Source organism: Populus trichocarpa, chromosome 15 (genome assembly GCF_000002775.5).
Source record: "Populus trichocarpa isolate Nisqually-1 chromosome 15, P.trichocarpa_v4.1, whole genome shotgun sequence".
NCBI classification, from domain to species: Eukaryota; Viridiplantae; Streptophyta; class Magnoliopsida; order Malpighiales; family Salicaceae; genus Populus; species Populus trichocarpa.
This window is the reverse complement of record NC_037299.2, coordinates 12,195,115-12,216,911: the sequence shown is the minus strand read 5'-3', so window position 1 is coordinate 12,216,911 and position 21,797 is coordinate 12,195,115. Positions and strand designations below refer to the sequence as shown.

The 21,797-nt window shown below is 37.7% G+C and overlaps 1 protein-coding gene and 1 long non-coding RNA gene across 2 annotated transcripts; one reads left to right on the top strand and one right to left on the bottom strand.

Annotated features, from left to right (window-relative positions):
* Window positions 1–681: 681 nt before the first annotated feature.
* LOC112324324 (uncharacterized) lies at window positions 682–2,936 on the bottom strand. Its single transcript, XR_002978123.2, has 2 exons — window positions 2,349–2,936; window positions 682–1,423 (listed from the first exon to the last, which is right to left on the bottom strand). It is a non-coding gene; the product is annotated as an uncharacterized LOC112324324 (long non-coding RNA).
* A 5,156-nt stretch (window positions 2,937–8,092) lies between these two features.
* Window positions 8,093–19,872, top strand: LOC7454749 (uncharacterized). The gene is made up of 4 exons (XM_024586473.2): window positions 8,093–8,251; window positions 8,760–8,970; window positions 9,608–10,930; window positions 16,622–19,872. The coding sequence occupies exons 1-4, from the start codon at window positions 8,093–8,095 to the stop codon at window positions 19,870–19,872; spliced, it is 4,944 nt and encodes a 1,647-aa protein (XP_024442241.2).
* The last annotated feature ends 1,925 nt before the right edge of the window (window positions 19,873–21,797 follow it).

Genomic DNA, 21,797 nt, shown 5'->3' with positions numbered 1-21,797 from the left:
AGAATGACTTGTTTGTTGGGAAATATTTTTAGCGTTCTAAGAGAATCCACCGCTCTATATTATATCTATTAAAATTGAGTACGTGTATTAATTAACAATCATATATTAATGTTAATGTGATTTTCATTTAATTTTTTATATGCTATTTTCATTTTCCCAAATCACAATTTTTTTTTTAATTCTAATATGATCACCAATCAATATGTGGCTCAATTTAAATAGATAAGGTACTCAATTTAAATAAATAAATACAGAGAATACGAAACCCATTGTCATTTTTATTTCCAGGACTTAAAAAACAATTATTTGTTGCATGAAGATAAATATTCATAATTTGTGATTTTTCAGTATTGTCCACAACAAGTATTTATTAACTTCTATACCAATCTCCATATTTTTTTTATTATGATTGTTAGTCTAAATTTGTACATGATCAATTAAAGGCAAGATTTTAAGTGATAAATGTATCTGCCTAATGATAGAATTAATTTTCTTTTATTTGATGATAGAGTTTATATAGTCATATAATAATACATATAAAAATATAAAATACTTGAAATAATTCTTGAATTGAAATCAATTCTTCTATTGATAAAAAAATAATAAAAAACATTTATTTTAATTATTTTCATAACACGAGTTTTGATGAAAGATTTGATTTTCGACCCTTTTAATTTATGATTCTAAGAATAAATTTGATCTTTTCACGTGTAATTTTAATTCTTAAAAGTTATAAAGCAATGATATCAAATATCAAGATGTCATTTCCTTTCTCGTAAATTTCTCCTCTCTTCTCCCCGAAGTTGCTTACTGGCTATTTCCAAGAATAAGCTCTAGGCCAAAGTTACATCTTTAACACACCCCTGCTCTGCCGACATGATCTTGAAATTTAATGTAGCCCCTTACCTCTCTCTCTCTCTCTCTTCTCTACTGGCAAGTCGTCCTGTGCCCAGTTTCTCTGCCAGGCATCTTGAATTGAACACACCCCTCGTCTGTCTGAAAGTGTCTGTCTGAAAGTACTAGAGTAATGATTGTGAATGTGAAGTTTGTTTTTACATAAATATATTAAAATAATATTTTTTTATTTTTAAAAAATTATTTAAATAATATAAAAATATAAAAAAACAGTTTACATTCACTCTCAAAACTCTTCTCTCAACCATGTATAAGCCAAGCCGACCTGACCTGAACTCTCTAACGCAGCTTCACCTCCTTCGCCTGATCCAGCTCTGGCCCTGCATCCAGACCTGACCTGAACTCTCTAACCCAGCTTCACCTCCTTCTCCGGGCATCCAGATCCACCTCAAGTAATAGCTTCAGCTTGGGCTCCAGTTCATAACCCCACTCCATCTCCGGTTCCGCTGGCTGTTTCGTTTCTCTTTAAATTCTGAAACATTTCAGCGCTCCATTCTGAAGGCCTATGCTGTTCATATAAAATATATATTTCATCAGACAATAGATTCCTATTCCTTAATCAAGCAATTATTCAACAATGTCAGCACACACACACACCTCTCTCAATAAAAAAAAAATAGTAAAATACAAAACGATGGCAGTTTGGTCACTCCATGAAATGAACCCTCTGTCGAACACATAAATTCTGCTTGTGTAACATTGATTTGTTGTACAGGAAAACATTTAGATCTTCATGAACTTCCAGTATAGGAGATAAGATAGTCCATAAGAATATCAATGAATAAACAAATGATGCTGAAAAAAAGTATATTAAGAAAATGGGAATACAAAGGAAACAAAAATTACTTCCAGATGAAAGTAAAGGGGAGAGCAAGAAATTGTGGTAATAAAATATGCAAAAAAGAGTGAGTTCTATTGCCTTCTACCATTTCTTCTGAAAGGAAACAAAAATCTCAAAAAAAAAAAAAAACTCCTGCAGACAAGTGGGTAGGACATGCAGGAAAAATAATCTGCTGTCATAATCCAGAAAGAAGCTACCAATCAGTGAGCTGATCAACTTTCAAACAGAAAACGCCACTCAGGTTCAAAATCCCAAACATTAAGATTGAGCATTTCAGTTCTATTGATAATACAAACATTTTAAGCCCCCACAAGGAAATCTTATTCTTCTAACTTTCTCTCTCTTTTTTTCCTGTTTGTTTCCTAAGAAAATGGGAAGACAAACGAAAAAATTTCAGAAACCTTCAAGATACAAACATTTTAGGCCCCAAAAAATAAAATCTCAATCAGTAACTAACCCAACAAAAAATCCATTAAAAAAAAAACACTCAAAACCCAAACTTCGAACAGAAAAGCAAAACCATAAAAGCTTTCACTTTGTTTTCTCTAATTGCTTTGATAAAGAGAAATACTTTCAGAAACGCGAGACTTACGAGTAGTAGTAGTAGAGGCAACGGAACCGGAGACGGGGTGGGGTTATGAACTGGAGGCGTATCTGGATGTGGAGCCAAAGCAGGAGTAATACAAGGAGGTACAGCCGGAGGAGGTGAAGCTGGGTTAGAGAGTTCGAGTCAGGTCAGATTATCCATGGTTGAAAAAGGGTTTTGAAAGTGGATGTGATCTGTTTTGTGTGTCTGGTCTGTCAGATACAATATGCTTGGAATTGCCTTGTGTTATATAGTGTTTTCAGAGAGGTGAGAGGTGTGTTCTCTACGTTAGCTGGCAGAAAAAGAGGAGCGCAAGAGGAACAAAATAAAAGAGAAAAAGGGACGCTCACACAAGCCTTCCAGTCTTCAATTTCGAAACAAGAGAAAGAGACAGACTTGCCAGTCGAGAAGAGAGAGGTGAGGGGTTGCATTAAACTTCAAGATGGCTGGCAGAGGAAGAGTGATACAAAAGAAATAACATCATGTCAGCAGAGCAGGGGTGTCTTGAATATGTAACTTTGGCCTAGAGCTTATTCTTGGAAATAGGCAACTTCGGGGAGAAGTAAAGAGAAATTTACGAGAAAGGAAATTTCATTTTTTTTTAATGCAGTATTCGAATGAGCTTGTGGATATTTCGATCAATTTTACAAGTTTTACAAGTTTTTTCAATTTAAAATTAATAATCATTTAAGTCTTGAATTCATAACCATTATGAAAAAAACTCAAAACTAATCAATTAAACTATCTCTTCAAATTAAAAAAATATCATCTTAACATTTTATCCTTGATATTTGATATCATAGATTTATAATTTTTTAAAATCAAATCAAAATTAATCTTAGAATCATAAATGAAAAAGGTCAAAAATCAGATCTTTCATCAAATCAAAATTTTCACTCAATTCTGCCAACGAAAATGAAGTACTTTGAACAGTTTCCTTTCTTAGTCACTGAAACAAAAATGTTAGAAACTCAAGACAGACCCATGAACAGACATATGACTAATAACTATTCAACAACCTTTGCTTTTTGTGCATGTGCCCATGATCAGGATGATTCCAGTCTAGCCATGTGCATGCTGCATATATACATGCCTTGAAATATATCCTAAATCAGTCCCTCTCCATTTTCAGAAATTTTTTAATTGAAAATAAAAAAACACGCTCTTTATCATTTCTGCCAAGTGCAAGATTAACTGTTCTTAGTAGCTTGAATTGTCTCAGCATATGTTAAAGAAAATATAATAAATATGAGCAGTTAAATTAGAAATGGGAAAACAGGATATGAAAACTCACCTCATCTTCAGTTTCCTCTAATAATCTGTCCCAATTTAAACATATGGATTAGACTTGGTAAACCATGCATAAAATAATTAAGCAGATCGTTGTATTTATTAATTTTTCTTTGGATTCTTTTAAGTTTTCCATATATATCGTTAATTAGTGTTGTTTTTCCTTTGAAGCTCCGAAAACATCAGCACTATGGCATGTATCAACATTGAGCATGATGTGATGATACCAAAAAATGAATCTATCTAGACGTGTAGCAGATGAAACAGGAGAGATATTTCGATTAAGCAAGAGCTTCTTGATCTACTGCAACAGTGGACCTCCATTTCTGTCAATTTTCTTAAACCCTCATTAATGGATCACATGAGCACAAGTTGTTTCCACATAAAGATTGAATAGTTTCTCTCATAAATCAACCCCACCAGTTTTCTCAAGGTTGCTGCAAATAGATGAGTGTTAGGATGGTCCAATACAAGGTTGCTGCAAATAGATGAGTCTTATTGCACCTGCAATAAACACCCTGTAAAAAAAAAAAAAAAAATTCAGTTGAGGATCACATGATAAGCAGATAGCTGTGTGTAATTTATATAGTAGTTTGTTTGAAATTGTCCAAGCCATGAGGTTGAATAATTCTTCTATGTTGTCTAAAAACCACAGTCAAAATCTCAGGTCAATGAAACGTACCATACCTCACTTGCAAGTTCACATTCTGATCAATTTCTTAAAAGTCATTTCCCCACCTTCTACTCAAACCATTTTAGACATATTTTCCCCCACCCTATCTTTTTTTTCTGACAATTTAGTTTTGTCATATTTTTATCCCGAACAGACTAAACTCGAAACATCTCGGCCGGGATTTAGACAAGAAATCTAGAATGACTTGAAATTTTGATTGATATAAAATTTATTTTACTTTGTACTATTTTTTATAATGATACTAGATATACCGCAATTCCAGCCGGAACAAAAAAAGAATAGATAACTTTGGAAAATATTTCTCATTCTCAAAGCAATTAGAGAAAAAAAAGGTGAGACCTTTTATGGGTTTGCATTTCTGTTTCGAAGTTTGAGTTTTGTGTGTTTTTTGTTTTTTTTTTTGGATTTTTGTAATAGGTTTTTGATTGGGTTAGTTTTTTCTTTTGTTTTCCCATTTTCTTAGGAAACAAACAGAAAAAAAGAGAGTTAGAAGAATAAAATTTCTTTTCGGTGCATTTTTGGTTATTTAATTTTATTCGTTTAATGTGTTTTGATTGAATTTTAAAAAGGATTAGTATATTTCTCTTAAAAAAAGAATCACTCCTTGTTTCTTTTTTTTTTTTTTGTGACGGGGGCAGTGTTTTTTATAGTAATTATATATTATAGGGTTTTAGTCCTCGATAGTGCTAATTTCTCTACTTGAACACATTGTGATAAAACAACAAGAACGCATGTTCTTAGAGTAATAAATTTCTCTACTTGACCATGAAGAGAAATTATTTAATGATCCTGGGATTATGGTGAGACGTGCATGTGTATATATGCTGACATTATTGAATAATTGCTTGATTAAGGAATAAGCATCGATTGCTTGCTGTAAAATCTGTTTCACTGTGTTTAGTAAGAGTTCTCACTCTGCTATTATTGGCAATGTAAATTTAATTAGCTGTCGTTCTTGAATCCTATGATTTTCGTCTCAGCAATGCCATGGAATTTGCTGCAGAAGCTAGCAGATGACTTGCAAATGCATGAGTAAAGAACAAATCACATCAAATCAGAGCCAGAAGCTACAAAATCATTTGATTCTTTCTAGCATAGTTGTTGAATCCAGTCAGTCGGCTTGTCCTGAAAAACTCAGCACTTCAGTTTCATTGAACTCTATACCTCCGATAAACTATCTGCATCCAGATGTTATAATGATGCATATTCTACACAAAAGAGTTTATGAAAAATTACCTGTGTTGTTATACACACGGAGAACTATTTGTTTGTAATAAGAGCATGGGAGAAAGGGTGGTTAGGTCAACTTCTAGTGTTAGCAACGTGCATGGAGTTGCAAATGACAACAGTAACCCTTACAGGAATATGATTATGGATGCAATGAGAATGAATCAAGGTAATGTCAGTCAATGTCCAATCATAGAAGAAGAACCTAATGCAAATGCAGCTAGGTTTTTTAATCTGTTGAAAGATTCTGACAAACCATTATGGGATGGCTGCACGAACCATAGTAAATTATCGGTTGTAGCATAAGTGTTCACCATCAAGTAAAACCATCGGTAATTTTTTTTCTCCGACAGACTTAGCGACGGAATGGAGTATTACCGATAAAAGATCTACCGACGAACACTTTTCGTCGGTGATTTAGTCGGTAAAAAAATTATTGACGAAGTCTGAATCTCATACTTACGGATTCGGTCCATCAGGAAAACTGTGAAATCTTGTAGTAATTAAATATAAATTTTAAAAAATAAAAAAATAATCTTAATATATTTTAAATAAAAAATACGTTATAAAAAAATACTACTACACTCCAAATAACCTTAAAACTCACCACTGTTATGATAAAAAAGGTCTCAACAAAAATAAATAAATGATCAACAGTTATACCACGTTATCATCTACAAGCAATTGACACATCTTTCGTCCTTTTATTCTCATGCCTTTTTGTATTCGACACTTTTTAGAGACAGTGATTTTTCTCTCCTTCAAAGCAAGACCACGGTGTCTAATGACTCATCTATAGCTTTCCACTTTATCCCCCCCATCAAGACCAAACTTGCTTTCTTCCATGTTAAGCTTCCAATATTCACTATCTCTCCAGTACTCTTCCCTCTTCATAGCAAGACCACACCACTAATTTTTCTCAAGGCTTGAAATTCCATCTCGGTTTTAATTTCACATCTTTTGTGTATCGAATCCTTTGGTTTTCGTTGCAATGGCGAGTCCGAGAGAACACATAGAGCACATTAGAAAAACGACATTCTCAATAGGAGGAGAAAGGAACCCTTTGGCTCCTATGCTTGATCAGGCTGTCAAGTATCTCTCTGCCGAGCTCTACACTAAAGATGTCCACTAATATTCATTTCTAGAAATTTACTTAAAATCAATAAAATTACCCACGGAATGATTTTATCGATATATTATAAAGATAAATACTAAAATGATATAATTTTTTTTTATGTTAGGAAAAATTGACCTGACATGTAGACCAATGATCTAGTAATTCTATATGGTCCGTCTTTACATAAGTTGTGGCTAATGATTAGAACCTGTTTACTTTTGTATTTTAAAAGTATTTTTGAAAAAAAAATTCTTTATTTCAAATTAATTATTTTTTGATGTTTTCAAATTGTTTTGATGTTAAAAATTAAATTTAAATAATAATATTAAATTATTATTTTAATATATTTCTAAATAAAAAATACTTTAAAAAATAACCACGCTATCACAATAACAAACATGTTCACCGTATCTTGACATGCATTTATCTATATAATACACATAAGATATGGTCCTAATTGTATCAATCTACTTTGTATCTTTCTCAATACTAATCATCTGTTTATGTATCCTTTGTCTTCTTGTTTTGAATACAAAAGAATTTGGAGATGTTTGAGAATATGGTAGTGGTTGCTTTTCAAAGTATTTTTTGCTAAAAAATATATCAAAATAATATATATTTTTTATTTTTAAAAATTATTTTTCCTACCATAACATTAAAACGACCCAAAAACATATAAAAATAATTATTTTAGAAATGTAAAAATTTAAAATTATTTTTTGTTCTATATTTTCATGTTTAGTTAGTGTCATAATTGTTTTATTATAAATGTAATATAAAAGATATTATTTTTAGTTAACAAGAATAAATTCTCATTATAATTTTTAATTTAGATGATAAAAATTAATATTTTGTAATTAGATTATAAACAATAAAAAAGATTAAAATAGTTATTATAAATTATGTTTTCAGTTTTTCATAAAAAATAGATTTTTTAATCTTAATGCATTTTCTAGGAACTCTTTTTTTTTCCATTCTCAATAAATGAACATTCTTTCTAATTTTTTATTAAAAAAGGAAAAAATCGAAAATGAAAAAAGAAAACGGTTTATTATTATTATTATTATTGAACAGACGCAAAGAGTCTGCATGTCTACTGTATGACTGTATCCCTTTATTTTCCGGTTTTTTTTTTCTTTTTTTCAAGTCAATGCTTTTCCTCTTTTTTCTCTTCCACACGTACCTCGGTACCTGTACCAGTTTCCTTCCCTATGAAGGAGTCTTCTTAGTTTCTAGTCTGCCTATCTCCCTTCACTTCACTACTCACTACTACCGCTACCGCTACCTTCTCCTCTTTTCGAGCTTTCTTTGTTTCCTTCAACACGTTTGCTTTCTTCTCTCTGTAAGACTGTAACTGCTCAACTTCGTGTTTTTCTTTTTTGGTTTCTGGGTGTTTTTTCTTTTCTGTTTGCAAGAGCAACAATGGCAACTCCAAAACAACACATAGAGCACATAAGAAAAACCACATTCTCAATAGGAGGAGAAAAGAACCCTTTGGCTCCTATGCTTGATCAGGCTGTCAAGTATCTTTCTGCTGAACTCTACGCTAAAGATGTCCACTTTCTTATGGAACTCATTCAGGTTTTCTTTCTTTTTTATCAATGTGACCAGACAATGCTGTTTAGTATGTTCAATGTTCCATGTTTTACTTTATATGTTTTATTTGGCCTTGATCCATTCTTTCTCTTTTAATTTTGTAGTCGCTGATTGCTTTGCTAGTGATTAAAGTTGGAAGCTGCAAATTTCTGTTGTGTTTTGTTTTACTGAATTGAAAAGCTAAAAGTCAAGTTGAGTCAATGACTGTTTTTTTTTTTTTTTTTTGCTGTGGCTTTCGGTGAAAAAATGGGTTCTTGTTGTTTTTCTACTTGAAATGAAGTCATTAAGCTACCTAATTTTGATCATTCAAGGTCTTTAACAGTTAATAAAAATGAAGAAGGAATGGATTGCTATCATCATAATTTGATAAAAAAAAATTGTGCATTTTCATGTTAAATTTTGGATATTTTAATTTTTGTAGCAGTTATTTTGATCTGATATAATATGCATAGTTTACTATCCTTTGATTCCAAGGTGAATTTTCCTTTCACAGAATGCTGAAGATAATGAATACTTGGAACGGGTGGATCCTTCACTTGAGTTTGTCATAACATCTCGAGATATTACAAACACTGGCGCACCTGCTACTTTGCTCATCTTCAATAATGAGAAGGGTTTTTCTGCAAAAAATATCGAGTCCATTTGCAATGTTGGAAATTCCACTAAGAAAGGGAACCGGAAGCGTGGCTATATTGGGGAGAAAGGTATTTTTCCTTGCTCAATTTCTTGTGCAACAGTGTATTTTATAAGTTGTGCGCACTTCCGAGCTGCCGGCTTATTTCTTGTGTCGTGTTGTTTCTCGGTTGTGTGACTGGCTAGAGTCTTATAGCTTCTGCTGGATCGAGGATCCTGATTCTGAATGTGTTTTAGTAGTCTATATTTGCTTCAACGACAAATGAAAAACTTGCAACCTAGCATATTAGAAACTGGTAAACCCCTGTCGTTTTGTATGGAAACTCAACTAATTGAACCTAGTAAACATGTCTGCTTAAACATTGCATTGCCAAGGCGTTGAGCGAAGCACAACACAAACATGCAAAGCATATGTAATGCAGTATGGGTTGTGACATGATGCATTCAAGAAAGGTAAAAAATAAGGGCTGGAAAAAGAAGAATGAAAAGATATGAACAGAAGATCTTTTTAACTTTGGAACACAGGTTACTACTGCATTAACCATACTGGACTAATGGAGAGCTAATAGAATGACCATGAGCTGGCTAATAAATCATGATAGAGGTGGATAGGGTTTGCAACTGTATCATTTAGTAACCCATTAGTGAGACACCTCTTATTTATCTTCAATTTTGTTCTAATAAACTTTGTTTCGGTTTGGTATGCAGGAATTGGATTCAAGAGTGTGTTTCTTATTGCTGCTCAGCCTTACATATTCAGCAATGGCTATCAGATACGATTCAATGAAAAGCCCTGTCCACACTGCAATCTTGGATACATAGTTCCTGAATGGGTTGATGATAGCCCATCTCTTTCTGACATAAAGCAGATTTATGGTTCCGCTTCTACCCTCCCAACTACTACACTGATTTTGCCCCTGAAGCCTGACAAGGTGAACCCCGTGAAGCAGCAGCTGTCGAGTATTCATCCTGAAATCCTTCTGTTCCTTTCAAAGATAAAACGCCTTTCTGTCAGGGAAGAAAATGAGGATCCCAGGCTCAACACTGTTAGTGCAGTAGCTATTACCAAAGAGACAAATTTCGTGCAAAGGAAAAACATGGATGCCGAGTCCTACACACTCCATCTGTCTGCAGAGGAAAACAGTGATGAATTTGAAAAAGAATGCAGCTACTACTTGTGGAAGCAGAAATTTCCTGTCAGGGAGGAAAACAAAGTCGACATGAGAATGGAAGTGGAGGATTGGGTGATCACTTTGGCTTTTCCTAATGGAGAGCGCCTCCATAGGGGAATGAAGTACTCCCCTGGAATATATGCATTTCTTCCAACCGAGATGGTGACCGGCTTTCCCTTCATAATTCAAGCAGATTTTATTCTAGCATCATCAAGGGAAACAATACGATGGGACAACATATGGAACCAGGGAATTCTTGATTGTGTTCCCTTTGCTTTTATCGAAGCATTAGTCTCATTAGTCAAAACAGTGGATGGTGCACCAGTATCTAGTCTGCCTCGAATGTTCAAGTTCTTGCCGGTCCATAGGTCCCCCATTGAAAAGTTGAATTCAGTGAGGGAATCAATTAAAGCGAAGCTGGCTGAAAAGGATATAATTCCAAGTGAGTCATACACAGCACAACAGTTCTTTCATAAACCACGTGAAGTTGGCCGATTAATGCCTGCTTTCTGGAATATACTGAAGAAGACAAGGGAGCGAGGAGTGAGCTTGCACAAACTTTCATCCCATGGTTGCTATGTTCTGAATTCTTCATTTGATAAGCCAGAGTATGATCACATACTGGAGTTCTTGGGGGTGAGACCGGCAAGTAGTGGGTGGTATGTAAAGTGCATTCAAGGCTCTAATATTGTAATGGGAGTCTCAGAGGAAACATACCTGGAGCTTCTTCATTTCCTTGCTGTTAATTGGCAGTCCGAGTTTCACTGCTCAGGCATGGGGAACATTCCACTAATTAAATATGTGGGTGCCGATGGGAGCGTTTCTTTGTGCTCTGTTAATGAATCTGCTCACCGGAATAGTAAAACTCTGTGCCTATCACGTTACTCTTCTCATGTCTCATGGTTGATTGATTGGAACAGGGAGTTCCGATGCATGGCGAATCATTTTTTTGTGCCTAGAACTACACAAGTGTTGGGCTATTTCCAGAACTCAAACACACACAATTTACGTGGTTCGGCAACTTGCCTACTCCACGGAGCTACTGGTTTGTATTAATGAAGCTTACAAACAATACAAACAAAGAGGAGGAGAATCTTCTCAACTCAACTCTACACTCAAGCTCTCTCTACTCTTCTCTGTTCTCTCTTCTTCTCTGTGTTCTCTCGATACACTTACAAACACATCACAGGGGGGGCACATTAATATACAATTAATGGGAGTGAGGGGGAGTCCTCCACCATGTGCTAAGTGGGAGATTAGGTAATCCCACTTGCACATGGTGGGGCTTGCTTGTCTCCAATAATTAACAATCTCCCACTTGGAGACAAATAATGAAATTATCTTTTATCCTTGAAGGCCAACTGAAGTTTTGCACAACTTCAGTTTATCAAGTGTAACTCCTTTGGTTAACATGTCAGCTGGATTCTTGCTTCCACAGACCTTTTCTAGCATTAGTTGCTCGTCGTCCAGCAGTTGTCGGATGAAGTGATATTTGATCTGAATATGCTTCGTCCTGGAGTGAAATGCTGGATTCTTGGCAAGGAAGATTGCACTCTGACTGTCGCTATACAAAGTACCCTTTCCATTCAACTTGCCCAATTCTTTCAAGAAACTCTGCAACCATACTATCTCTTTTGCAGATTCTGAGACTGCAACATATTCAGCTTCTGTTGTTGAAAGAGCAACGATCTTTTGCAAGGTAGAACTCCAGGAAACAGCAGTACCTCCTAGAGTATAAACATATCCTGTAGTGCTCTTTCTGCTATCAACATCTCCTGCTAGATCAGCATCTACAAAACCTTCAAGTTTCAAACCACCAGCTGTGAAACTGAGACAAGTTTCTGAGGAACCTTTTAAGTACCTCATGATCCATTTGACCGCCTCCCAATGCTGCTTTCCAGGATTGCTCATATATCGGCTTACAACTCCCACTGCATGGGCAATGTCTGGTCTGGTACAGACCATAGCATACATCAAAGAGCCGATAGCTGAGGCGTATGGAATCTTATCCATGTATCCACATTCTTGCTCAGTTTTTGGTGACTGATCTTTGCTGAGCTTGAAATGATTCCCCAGTGGTGTACTTACTGGTTTAGTATTATCCATACTAAACCTGCTGAGAACCTTCTTGACATACTCTGTTTGTGAAAGCTTTAGTACGCCTTTGTCTTTATCTCTGAAGATTCTCATGCCAAGTATTTGTTTAACAGCTCCCAGATCCTTCATTTCAAACTGTTTTGACAATTGTTGTTTCAGCTTATCAATCTCCTCAATGCTGGATCCTGCAATCAACATATCATCTACATATAATAGTAGAATGATGTAGGAGTTGTCAAAATGTTTGACATAACAACAATGATCAGCTTGGCATCTTGTATACCCGGAACTGCACATGAAGTTGTCAAACTTCTTGTACCACTGTCTTGGAGCTTGCTTCAAACCGTATAGGCTTTTCTGTAGCTTGCAGACTTGATTCTCCTTTCTTTGCATTGCAAACCCCTCTGGTTGTTGCATGTAAATATCTTCCTCCAAGTCACCATGAAGGAATGCTGTTTTTACATCTAACTGTTCAAGATGTAAATTTTCTGCAGCTACTATCCCCAGAACAACTCTGATTGTTGTGAGCTTCACAACTGGAGAAAATATCTCAGAGTAGTCAATGCCTTTCTTTTGTTGAAACCCTTTGACAACAAGTCTTGCCTTGAACCGTTTACTTCCGTCATGCTCAGTCTTCACTCTGTAAACCCACTTGTTTTGTAAAGCCTTCTTTCCTTCAGGCAGTGTGGTTAGCTCCCAAGTCTTGTTCTTCAGCAACGAACTCATCTCATCTTTCATGGCTAACTCCCACTTGCTTGAGTTTCCATCTTGTAAGGATTCTTCATAAGTTAGCGGTTCACCACCATCTGTCAACAAAATGTAATTCAGTAAAAGTGTGAACCGTTGCGGGGGCTTTATCGTCCTCGAAGACCTGCGAACAACTGGTTCAATTGGCTTCGCATCTTCTTGTGTAGTAGCGGGTACAGATATGCTTGAGTCTTCTTGTAAAGGCTCTTGATTGTTGTTCTGCTCAGTAACATCGGGAAGACCTTCTAATCTTATGAATTCAGATCCTTGTGGACTTGTATCTGAATCAGCATTATCTGTTTCTGCACTTGATCTGTCTTTGTACAGAACTTTCTCATTGAAGATCACGTTCCTGCTTCTGATAATCTTTCTATTCTGATCATCCCAAAACCGAAAGCCAAATTCTTCATCTCCATAGCCGATGAAGAAACATTTCTTGGATTTGGCATCCAACTTGTTGCGAGCATCATAATCTATATGAACATAGGAAACACACCCAAAGACCTTTAAATGAGAGAGTTGTACCTCTTTTCCTCTCCATACTTCCTCGGGCAATCTGAACTCCAAAGGAACTGATGGTCCACGGTTGATCAAGTAAACTGCAGTATGAACTGCATCGGCCCAAAATGTTTGAGGTAACCCTGAATGCAACCTCATGCTTCTAGCTCGTTCATTGATGGTCCTGTTCATCCGTTCAGCAACGCCATTCTGTTGCGGTGTGCCTGTAACGGTCTTTTCCATTCTGATACCATTGACAGCACAATACTCCTTGAAACCTCCATCAATGTATTCTCCTCCATTATCAGATCTTAAGCATTTCAACTTTAGACCTGATTCAGTCTCAACCATAGCCTTCCATTTCTTGAATGTTTCAAACACATCAGATTTATTTTTCAGAAAGTAGACCCATACCTTTCTGCTGAAATCATCAATGAAAGTCACGTAATACCGAGAACCTCCAAGAGATGCTACTGGAGACGGTCCCCATAAATCTGTGTACCAGTTCTAGCTTTCTTGGTCTTAAGGTCCTGCCAACCTTTAAGAAACTGAGCTTCTTCTGTTTTCCAAGAACACAGCTTTCACAAATGTCTAGATCAACATTTTTAAGCTCTGGCAGCTTTCCCTTCGATTGAAGTACCTTCATCCCCTTTTGACTCATATGGCCGAGTCTACAGTGCCATAGATGTGCTTGATTTTCTGCTTCAGTAGAGGCAATAATGTCTGCAAATCTTGTGGTCATATACAGGGTGCCGGTTTTCTTTCCACGAGCCAAAACCATTGCTCCCTTTGAAACCTTCCACATACCTCCAGAAAAAAGAATTGAATGACCACTATCATCAAGTTGTCCGACCGAGATCAGCTTCTTCTTTAGATCAGGAACATGCCTTACATTTTGCAAGTTCCATATAGATCCATTCATTGTCTTGATTTGTACATCTCCTATACCCACAATATCCAATGGTTGTCCATCGGCTAGATAGACTACACCGTTATCTCCAGCAATATAGTTTTGCATCATTTCATGGTGTGGTGTACAGTGAAATGAAGCACCAGAATCAAGAACCCAATCATCAACAGGACTATGCACAGCAAGAATCAAAGCATCTTGTACCTCATCTGTAGTGGCGTTTGCAGAATCTGCTTCAGGTCTTTTCGGTTTTGTGCAACTCCTCATGAAATGACCAGGTTTGCCACAATTCCAACATTCAACCTGTTTTCTGGGTCCGAACTTGCTTTAACTTCTGTATCTTGATTTGGATCTGCCTCTGGATAAGCCTCTATCCTGTCTCCTCCCTCGAGTGTTAATGTTGAGAGCTGATCCTGAACTTGAACTTTCACCTGAGTCTTTCCTTCGCACTTCTTCAGCTAAAATCAAGTCTCGGATGTCATCATATTTCAGTTTGGATTTTCCAGCTGAATTGCTCACGGCTGTCCTCATACCTTCCCAACTGCTTGGAAGTGAAGCTAGCAAGATGAGTGCACGAATCTCATCATCAAACTCAATCTCAACAGATGATAATTGATTTGTGATGGTATTGAAGTTGTTGAGGTGTTGCGTAACGGAAGTGTTTTCGACCATCTTCAAGTTAAACAACTTTTTCATCAGGTGCACTTTATTATTTGCTAATGGCTTCTCATACATCCCAGACAAGGCTTCCATCAATCTTGCAGTGGATCTTTCTTTCGTAACATTGTGAGCAACTCTTCTTGATAAGGATAACCGGACAATGCCCAGAACTTGTCTATCAAGAAGTAACCAATCTTCTTCTTGCATATTTTCTGGTTTGCTCCCCAACAAGGGAAGATGAAGTTTCTTCCCATATAGATAATCCTCAATTTGCATTTTCTAGTATCCAAAATCTGTCCCGTCAAATTTTTCAATTCCCGCGGCCTTTATTTCATCTGCCATTTTTTTTAATATGTCACGGATTTGAATCTGTCAAATCTGACCTTACAGATGTGTCCGGAACGGCCAAAACTATTGGAAACGACACTGAGATCACCCAAATCGGACTTCGGATGGCTCCGATTTTAACAATCAAAGTTTTAGGTCAACAGACGGTGCAGATGAAGCCGCGTGTCAGGCCAGAATAGTGTCTGCGAAGCACTGAATCTTAACTCAGTAGCGGTTCTGATGAAGCCACGTGTCAGCAGATTAGGTCCTGCGTCACACCGTATCAAAACTCAGTAACGGTTCTGATAAAGCCACGTGGCAGCAGATTAGGTCCTGATCAAAACTCATCAACGGTGCAGAGTGAGCCACGTGTCAGCAGATGATGGCCTGAGTCGCACTGGATCAATACTCAAGAGTGGTCCTGATTTAACCACGTGTCAACTGATTGGATCCTGCGTCGTACTGGATCAAAACCCCTCAACGGTGATGATGTAGCCACGTGTCAGAATATTAGCTTCTGCGACACATCGGAACAAAACTCAGTCGGATGACGTGGCAGGTGACATGGCAGTTGACGCGGATGGTGACCGTACGGAGGTGATGACGTGGCGGGTCAGCCCGACCCGTTTTGCAGAAGTCGGGCGATGATGGAGCGTGGCGCGCGTACGGCGTGTTGGTGCGCGTGGGCAGTCTGGACGTCGGCGCGTGTGGCGAGTGCGGGCATGCAGGACGTCGGTTCTTCGCCGGGTTTTCAACAGTGGATTCTTCCGGTTGTCCTCTACACGATGGTATGTTTAAAAACACGTTTGGAGAACTTTAATTTTTGAGTTTGGATCAAACACCCTTTTTGTCAAGAACAAGCTCTGATACCAGTTGTTGGGCTATTTCCAGAACTCAAACACACACAATTTACGTGGTTCGGCAACTTGCCTACTCCACGGAGCTACTGGTTTGTATTAATGAAGCTTACAAACAATACAAACAAAGAGGAGGAGAATCTTCTCAACTCAACTCTACACTCAAGCTCTCTCTACTCTTCTCTGTTCTCTCTTCTTCTCTGTGTTCTCTCGATACACTTACAAACACATCACAGGGGGGGCACATTAATATACAATTAATGGGAGTGAGGGGGAGTCCTCCACCATGTGCTAAGTGGGAGATTAGGTAATCCCACTTGCACATGGTGGGGCTTGCTTGTCTCCAATAATTAACAACAAGAAGCTATCTCTTCATCATCTAACAAAGAACTGGTGTTAGAATGGCTTGAAGACCTGGTTGAAATCACTACTTTAAGCGTATATAACTATGCAGTTCTCTACGGAGATCAAGTCAGTTGCGACCAGAAACTTGTGATTGCCTATGCTCACTTCTTATATCACTCATTCCAAAATGAATATCTATCGGAGAGGGAAGTTGTTTCTTTGTGTGGTAAAATGCCACTTGTTGATAGCTATGGCCATGTGATCAAAGCAAGGAATGCGGTTTTAGTCCCAGCTACTGAAAGCAAATGGGTGCAATTGATTGGTTCTAATCCTTGGAGGGAAGAAAGCTATGTTGAGTTAGGAGAAGACTACTTGCATCCTGCATGTTTTGCTGGCACAAGCACGGTGGGAAACCAGCTCATGAATTTCCTTAAAGTTTATGTTAAGGCTTCTGATATTCCTCACATATCCCCCCCCAATGCTGGAATACCTACTGCGTCAACAGGACTTACCAAACAAAATGCATTTCTGCTGTTGGATTGGATTCAGGAGCTGAAACGGAGTGGAATTTGCATTCCAGAAAGGTTCATGGCTTGCATACAGGAGGGTAGGTGGCTTAAAACTACTATGAATGGCTCTCCTGGTTACAAACCACCATCACAGTCGTTCCTACTTGCTTCAAGCAACAGAAGCTCAAACTGGGGAAACATTTTGCAGAGTGCATATGTGCTTGCCGATATTCCTTTGATAGATCAGGATTTTTATGGTCCTAAAATTACGGAGTATAGAGAGGAGCTACGGACAGTTGGGGTCATGTTTGAGTATGGAGAGGCATGCAAATTTATCGGGAACCATCTCATGTCTTTGGCAGCTTCATCCGCTTTAACTAAAAGCAATGTTATCTCCATACTGAATTTCATCAGATTTTTAAGGCAGAAATTTCTTTCTCTAGATGAATTCATTGGCAGAATTAAAGAAGAAAGGTGGCTAAGGACTTGTTGGGGTGATAGGTCTCCGGTTGGATCTGTTCTATATGATCAGGAGTGGACAACTGCGAGGCAAATTAGTGACATCCCTTTCATTGATGAAGATTACTATGGCGAGGACATCCTTCTTTTCAAACCAGAACTCCAGTTGCTTGGCGTTGTAGTTGGCTTCAATAAAAGTTATCAATTGGTTGTTGATTGCTTTAAATCGCCTTCATGCTTATCTACTCTGACAAAGGAGGCCTTTCTTCTGGTTTTGGATTGCATGCATCATTCTAGTTCTGATCACAAACTAGTTAATGCAGTGAAAAGTACAAAATGCTTAAAGACAAACTTAGGTTACAAATGTCCTGGCGACTGTTTCTTGTTTCATCCTGAATGGGGTTGTCTTCTAAAGGTTTTTGGTGGTTTCCCGTTGGTTGATAGTAATTTCTATGGAAGCAGCATCATCTCTTACAATACGGAGTTGAAGGAGCTGGGAGTAAAGGTAGACTTTGAGGATGCTGTCAGAGTGTTTGTTCAAACTTTTATGAAGCAGGCATCTTTGTCTTCCATTACAGAGGAAAATGTGTTTTCATTCATATCATGCTACAGAAAACTGAAGGGAACTCCAAACAAATTTCCTTCGGATCTTAAGAAGTGCATCCGTGAGGTGAAATGGCTGCGGACTCGGCTTGGTGATTATAGATCTCCAAGAGACTGCATCCTGTATGGTCCTGAATGGGAGTCAATCCTTGCAATTACTCTCCTTCCGTTCATTGATGACAGTGACAAGTTCTACGGGAAGGGTATTCGTGAATATGAAAAGGAGCTGAAGAAGATGGGAGTTGTTGTTGAATTTAAAGCTGGTGTGAAATTTGTGGCTGCGGGTCTTTATTTTCCTCTGAATCCTTGTCACATAACTTCTGAGAATGTGCTCTCTTTGCTGGAGTGCATCCGAATCTTATTGCAAGAGAAGGATTACTCCTTTCCTGACACTTTTCTAAAAAATGTTCGTCGAGAGTGGTTAAAAACCCATGTTGGCTACAGAACTCCAGACAACTGTTGCTTGTTTGATTCCAAATGGGGTTTGGATTTGAAGAGCACTGACGGACCTTTCATTGATGAAGTGTTTTATGGATCTAACATCACATCATATAGGGAAGAGCTGAGCTCTATAGGAGTTACTGTTAAAGTGGAAAAGGCATGTCCATTGCTAGCTAGTAACTTATATCACCATTCTGATTTTTCCACTATTGTTCGAATATTCAAATTTTTGAGCAGAAATGAGTGGATGCCAGAAAGTGATGCAACCAGAAAGATTTGGATTCCTAATGGACATGAGAACGGTAAGTGGGTTAATCCAGAAGAATGTGTCCTGCACAACAGAGATGGTCTTTTTGGCCAGCAGTTTAATTTTTTGGAGGAATACTATGAGCCGGACTTGCTTTGTTTCTTCTCCATTGCATTTAATGTTAAATCCAATCCTTCATTTGATGATTACTGTAAGCTTTGGAAGGTTTGGGAAAGTTTAGGAAGACCATTGACACATGCTGAGTGCTGTGCTTTTTGGGAGTGTGTTATGATGCAAAGGAGCTCAAGGACAGAGAGAACCCTTGCTGATGATTTGGTTAAGCTACCTGCTGTTTTGGGCTCTGGTGAAATCTTGTTGTCCAGCAAGAGTGATGTTTTTATTGCTGATGACCTTCTACTAAAGGACCTATTTGAGAAGTTCTCATGGCTCCACCCGATATTTGTCTGGTGTCCTCAGCCAAACCTGCCTTCTTTGCCTCGAACTAGGTTGCTTGAAGTCTACAGGAAAATTGGGGTTCGCACTATATCTGAATCAGTGCTGAAGGAAGAATTGTCATTGGCAGATGGTGTAGAACTTAGTCAGATGGATTCGAGGGATGCTGGGATTGGAAAGGAGCTGATTAGACTGATTCTTGGCTTTCTAGCAGATCCTTCTCTTGATATGGAAGCAACAAAGAGGCATGGAGCTGTCCAGTGCCTCCTGAATCTTAAGGTGCTGGAGACTATGGAGCCAATTACTGTAAGCTATAGTTTATTGCTTTCTGATGGGGAACCTCTGAAGGTGAAAGCAGACCGTATGATTCGCTGGGATAAAGAGTGTTCAAAGTTTTTCACACAGAAGATGGATAAAGCTGGCGGCCAGAAAAATCTTATTGAATATGCAACCTCTTTTTCTGAAGTACTTGCTCGGGGGGTGTTATGGGATAAAGAAGATAAAATAAAAGCACTTTCTGAACTGACCAAGTTGGCTTTCCTCCTGAATTTTGATGAACAAGCTGTTCAATTCTTGATGAAATCTAATAATCTTCAAACTTTTCTGGAGGACGAGGAGTTCCTTAATGCTGCCTTCCCTTCTGTTTAGGTACGTGTGAACCCCTTAATAGTTACAAGTTCGCAACCTTCTGTTTTTTTCCTTTGCTTCTTCCAGCACCATTTATCTGTCTAAGCAAGTATTATTTTGTTAATATGTATGATGGTATGAACTATTGGATCAAATATGTTAGGTAGATCAGTTGTTAAGCTGGTTCAGTCAGTCTTCTATCTAGTGAACTTGGGTGGGTGTTTTTCAGCTTTGTTTGCTTTGCTGCTGTATGCATGGTCATTTTGAATTATAAAATGGTGTGTACTTAAATATGTTTGATGGAAGTGTTCTGCCCCTGCCCCAGTGTGCGCGGAACCCATGCATGTCGTTATGCCATTTTGATTTAATTTTTCTACTTGGGATGATTCTTGGTAGATTACTGTTTGTGCTAAGAAAAATTATAAGAATTAGAGGCATAAAGGCCCAACACAACTGCATTGCAGGACAAAAGTGGAGCTCGATATTCCTATACATGATCATGCTTTATCAGCAGGCATTCGACTGTCATGCATGCAATGAACAAAGCAAATAACAGAAATCATGCAATCAACATTCTAATTGGAGAACTCCTATCGCAGAGCTTTGCATATGGAAAATCGATATAGTACTGCTCACCTGGTTTTATGTGCCATAATTGCCTCGTAATAGAATTTAACCAAGTTCATTGTTTGAGTCTTTGAGGTATATAAACTTGCTGTTTGTTTGATGTGAGCAAATAGTGAGTGCCAATAATATTGACAGTCCGAGATCTTTGATGAAGATTTTGTGGATTTGTCATAAGCATTTTGGAAGAATACATAATTTTTTTCTTTTTGTCTCTTGGATTAGAAATAAAATTGCTTTCCAAACAATGGAGACTGATTTAATCACTCTAGGAAATTCAGTTGGGAACCTGATGGTGCCACTGCCTAAATAATTTGGATACTAAATGCTAATGAACTCGGTGGAGTTTAATCACCCCAGTAATGAGTCTCTGGCCTCCTAACAAGGTGGTTAGTAGAAATTGAATATTTTGGAGAAAACCATGAAGTATAATCACCATCATCAACTTTTTCTGACATACCCACAGATAAAAGTTTTTTTAGTTAGGTTCACTGTCCTTGAAATGAAACCAGTTATTGTAAAGCTATAGTATGCGTCTATCTTGGGGGGGAAAAGTGAATGCAAGACTGAGCAAAGCACAATATATTAGGGATAGAGTGAGGCCTCTTACGAAAGTGGCAGGCATGGAGAGCGGTGGAACTGTGTCCTATCGAATATCAGTCGCATTTTGCTGAAAGATAATATCTGGAGTAGTATTATGGACAGCATCAGATAAGGGCACCTTCTGAGCTGATCAAATTGGCTCAGTTGCTGGAATTCATCAAGGGAACGCTCAGGTTTCTGTTGAAGCCCAAGAATCTGAATATTTGTCACTCGGGATGATAGGTTTTGCAAAACTCATCCAAATTGCACAGCAGTCCTTCGGAACTTCAATATCTTGTGAATCTTCTATCGAAAGAGCCAAACATCATTAGGAGCTTCAAAAGGTCTTGATGTGTATTCCGCTTCCGTACAACGTCACTTTCAAATGATCACCAGCATCAGATTTATCCAAATTTCGTCAGATCATTGGAAGTTGGGGCAAGGAAAATGGTTGCCTAGAAAACTTTTTCAGAACACAGCATAATATTCATGGCTGAATTGTTAATATGAAACAGAACACTTGATAAAAGAAATTTCCCATCATTGCAAAGAACATGACTCGTGACTACAAAAGCAGCAAAGGGAAAACCAAAAAAGGTCTAAGGGCTTCCTTCACTCTTCCTAGCAAACTTCGTAATGGATAAGAAGACGAGCTTTGTGATGGCCGCCTGTGCAAGTTGGACAGTAGCTTGATTTCAACTTTCAGCTGATTCTTTCCTTTAGGAACGCCCCGAATCTTC

What these genes read in the sequence shown, in the direction of transcription:
- LOC7454749 (XM_024586473.2), top strand. Translation starts at nt 8,093, where the DNA reads ATGGCAACTCCAAAACAACACATAGAGCACATAAGAAAAACCACATTC. An exon ending in TTCTTATGGAACTCATTCAG is followed by an intron (nt 8,252 to 8,759) that starts GTTTTCTTTCTT and finishes TTCCTTTCACAG; the next exon opens with AATGCTGAAGATAATGAATA. An exon ending in TGAATCTGCTCACCGGAATA is followed by an intron (nt 10,931 to 16,621) that starts GTAAAACTCTGT and finishes ATAACTATGCAG; the next exon opens with TTCTCTACGGAGATCAAGTC.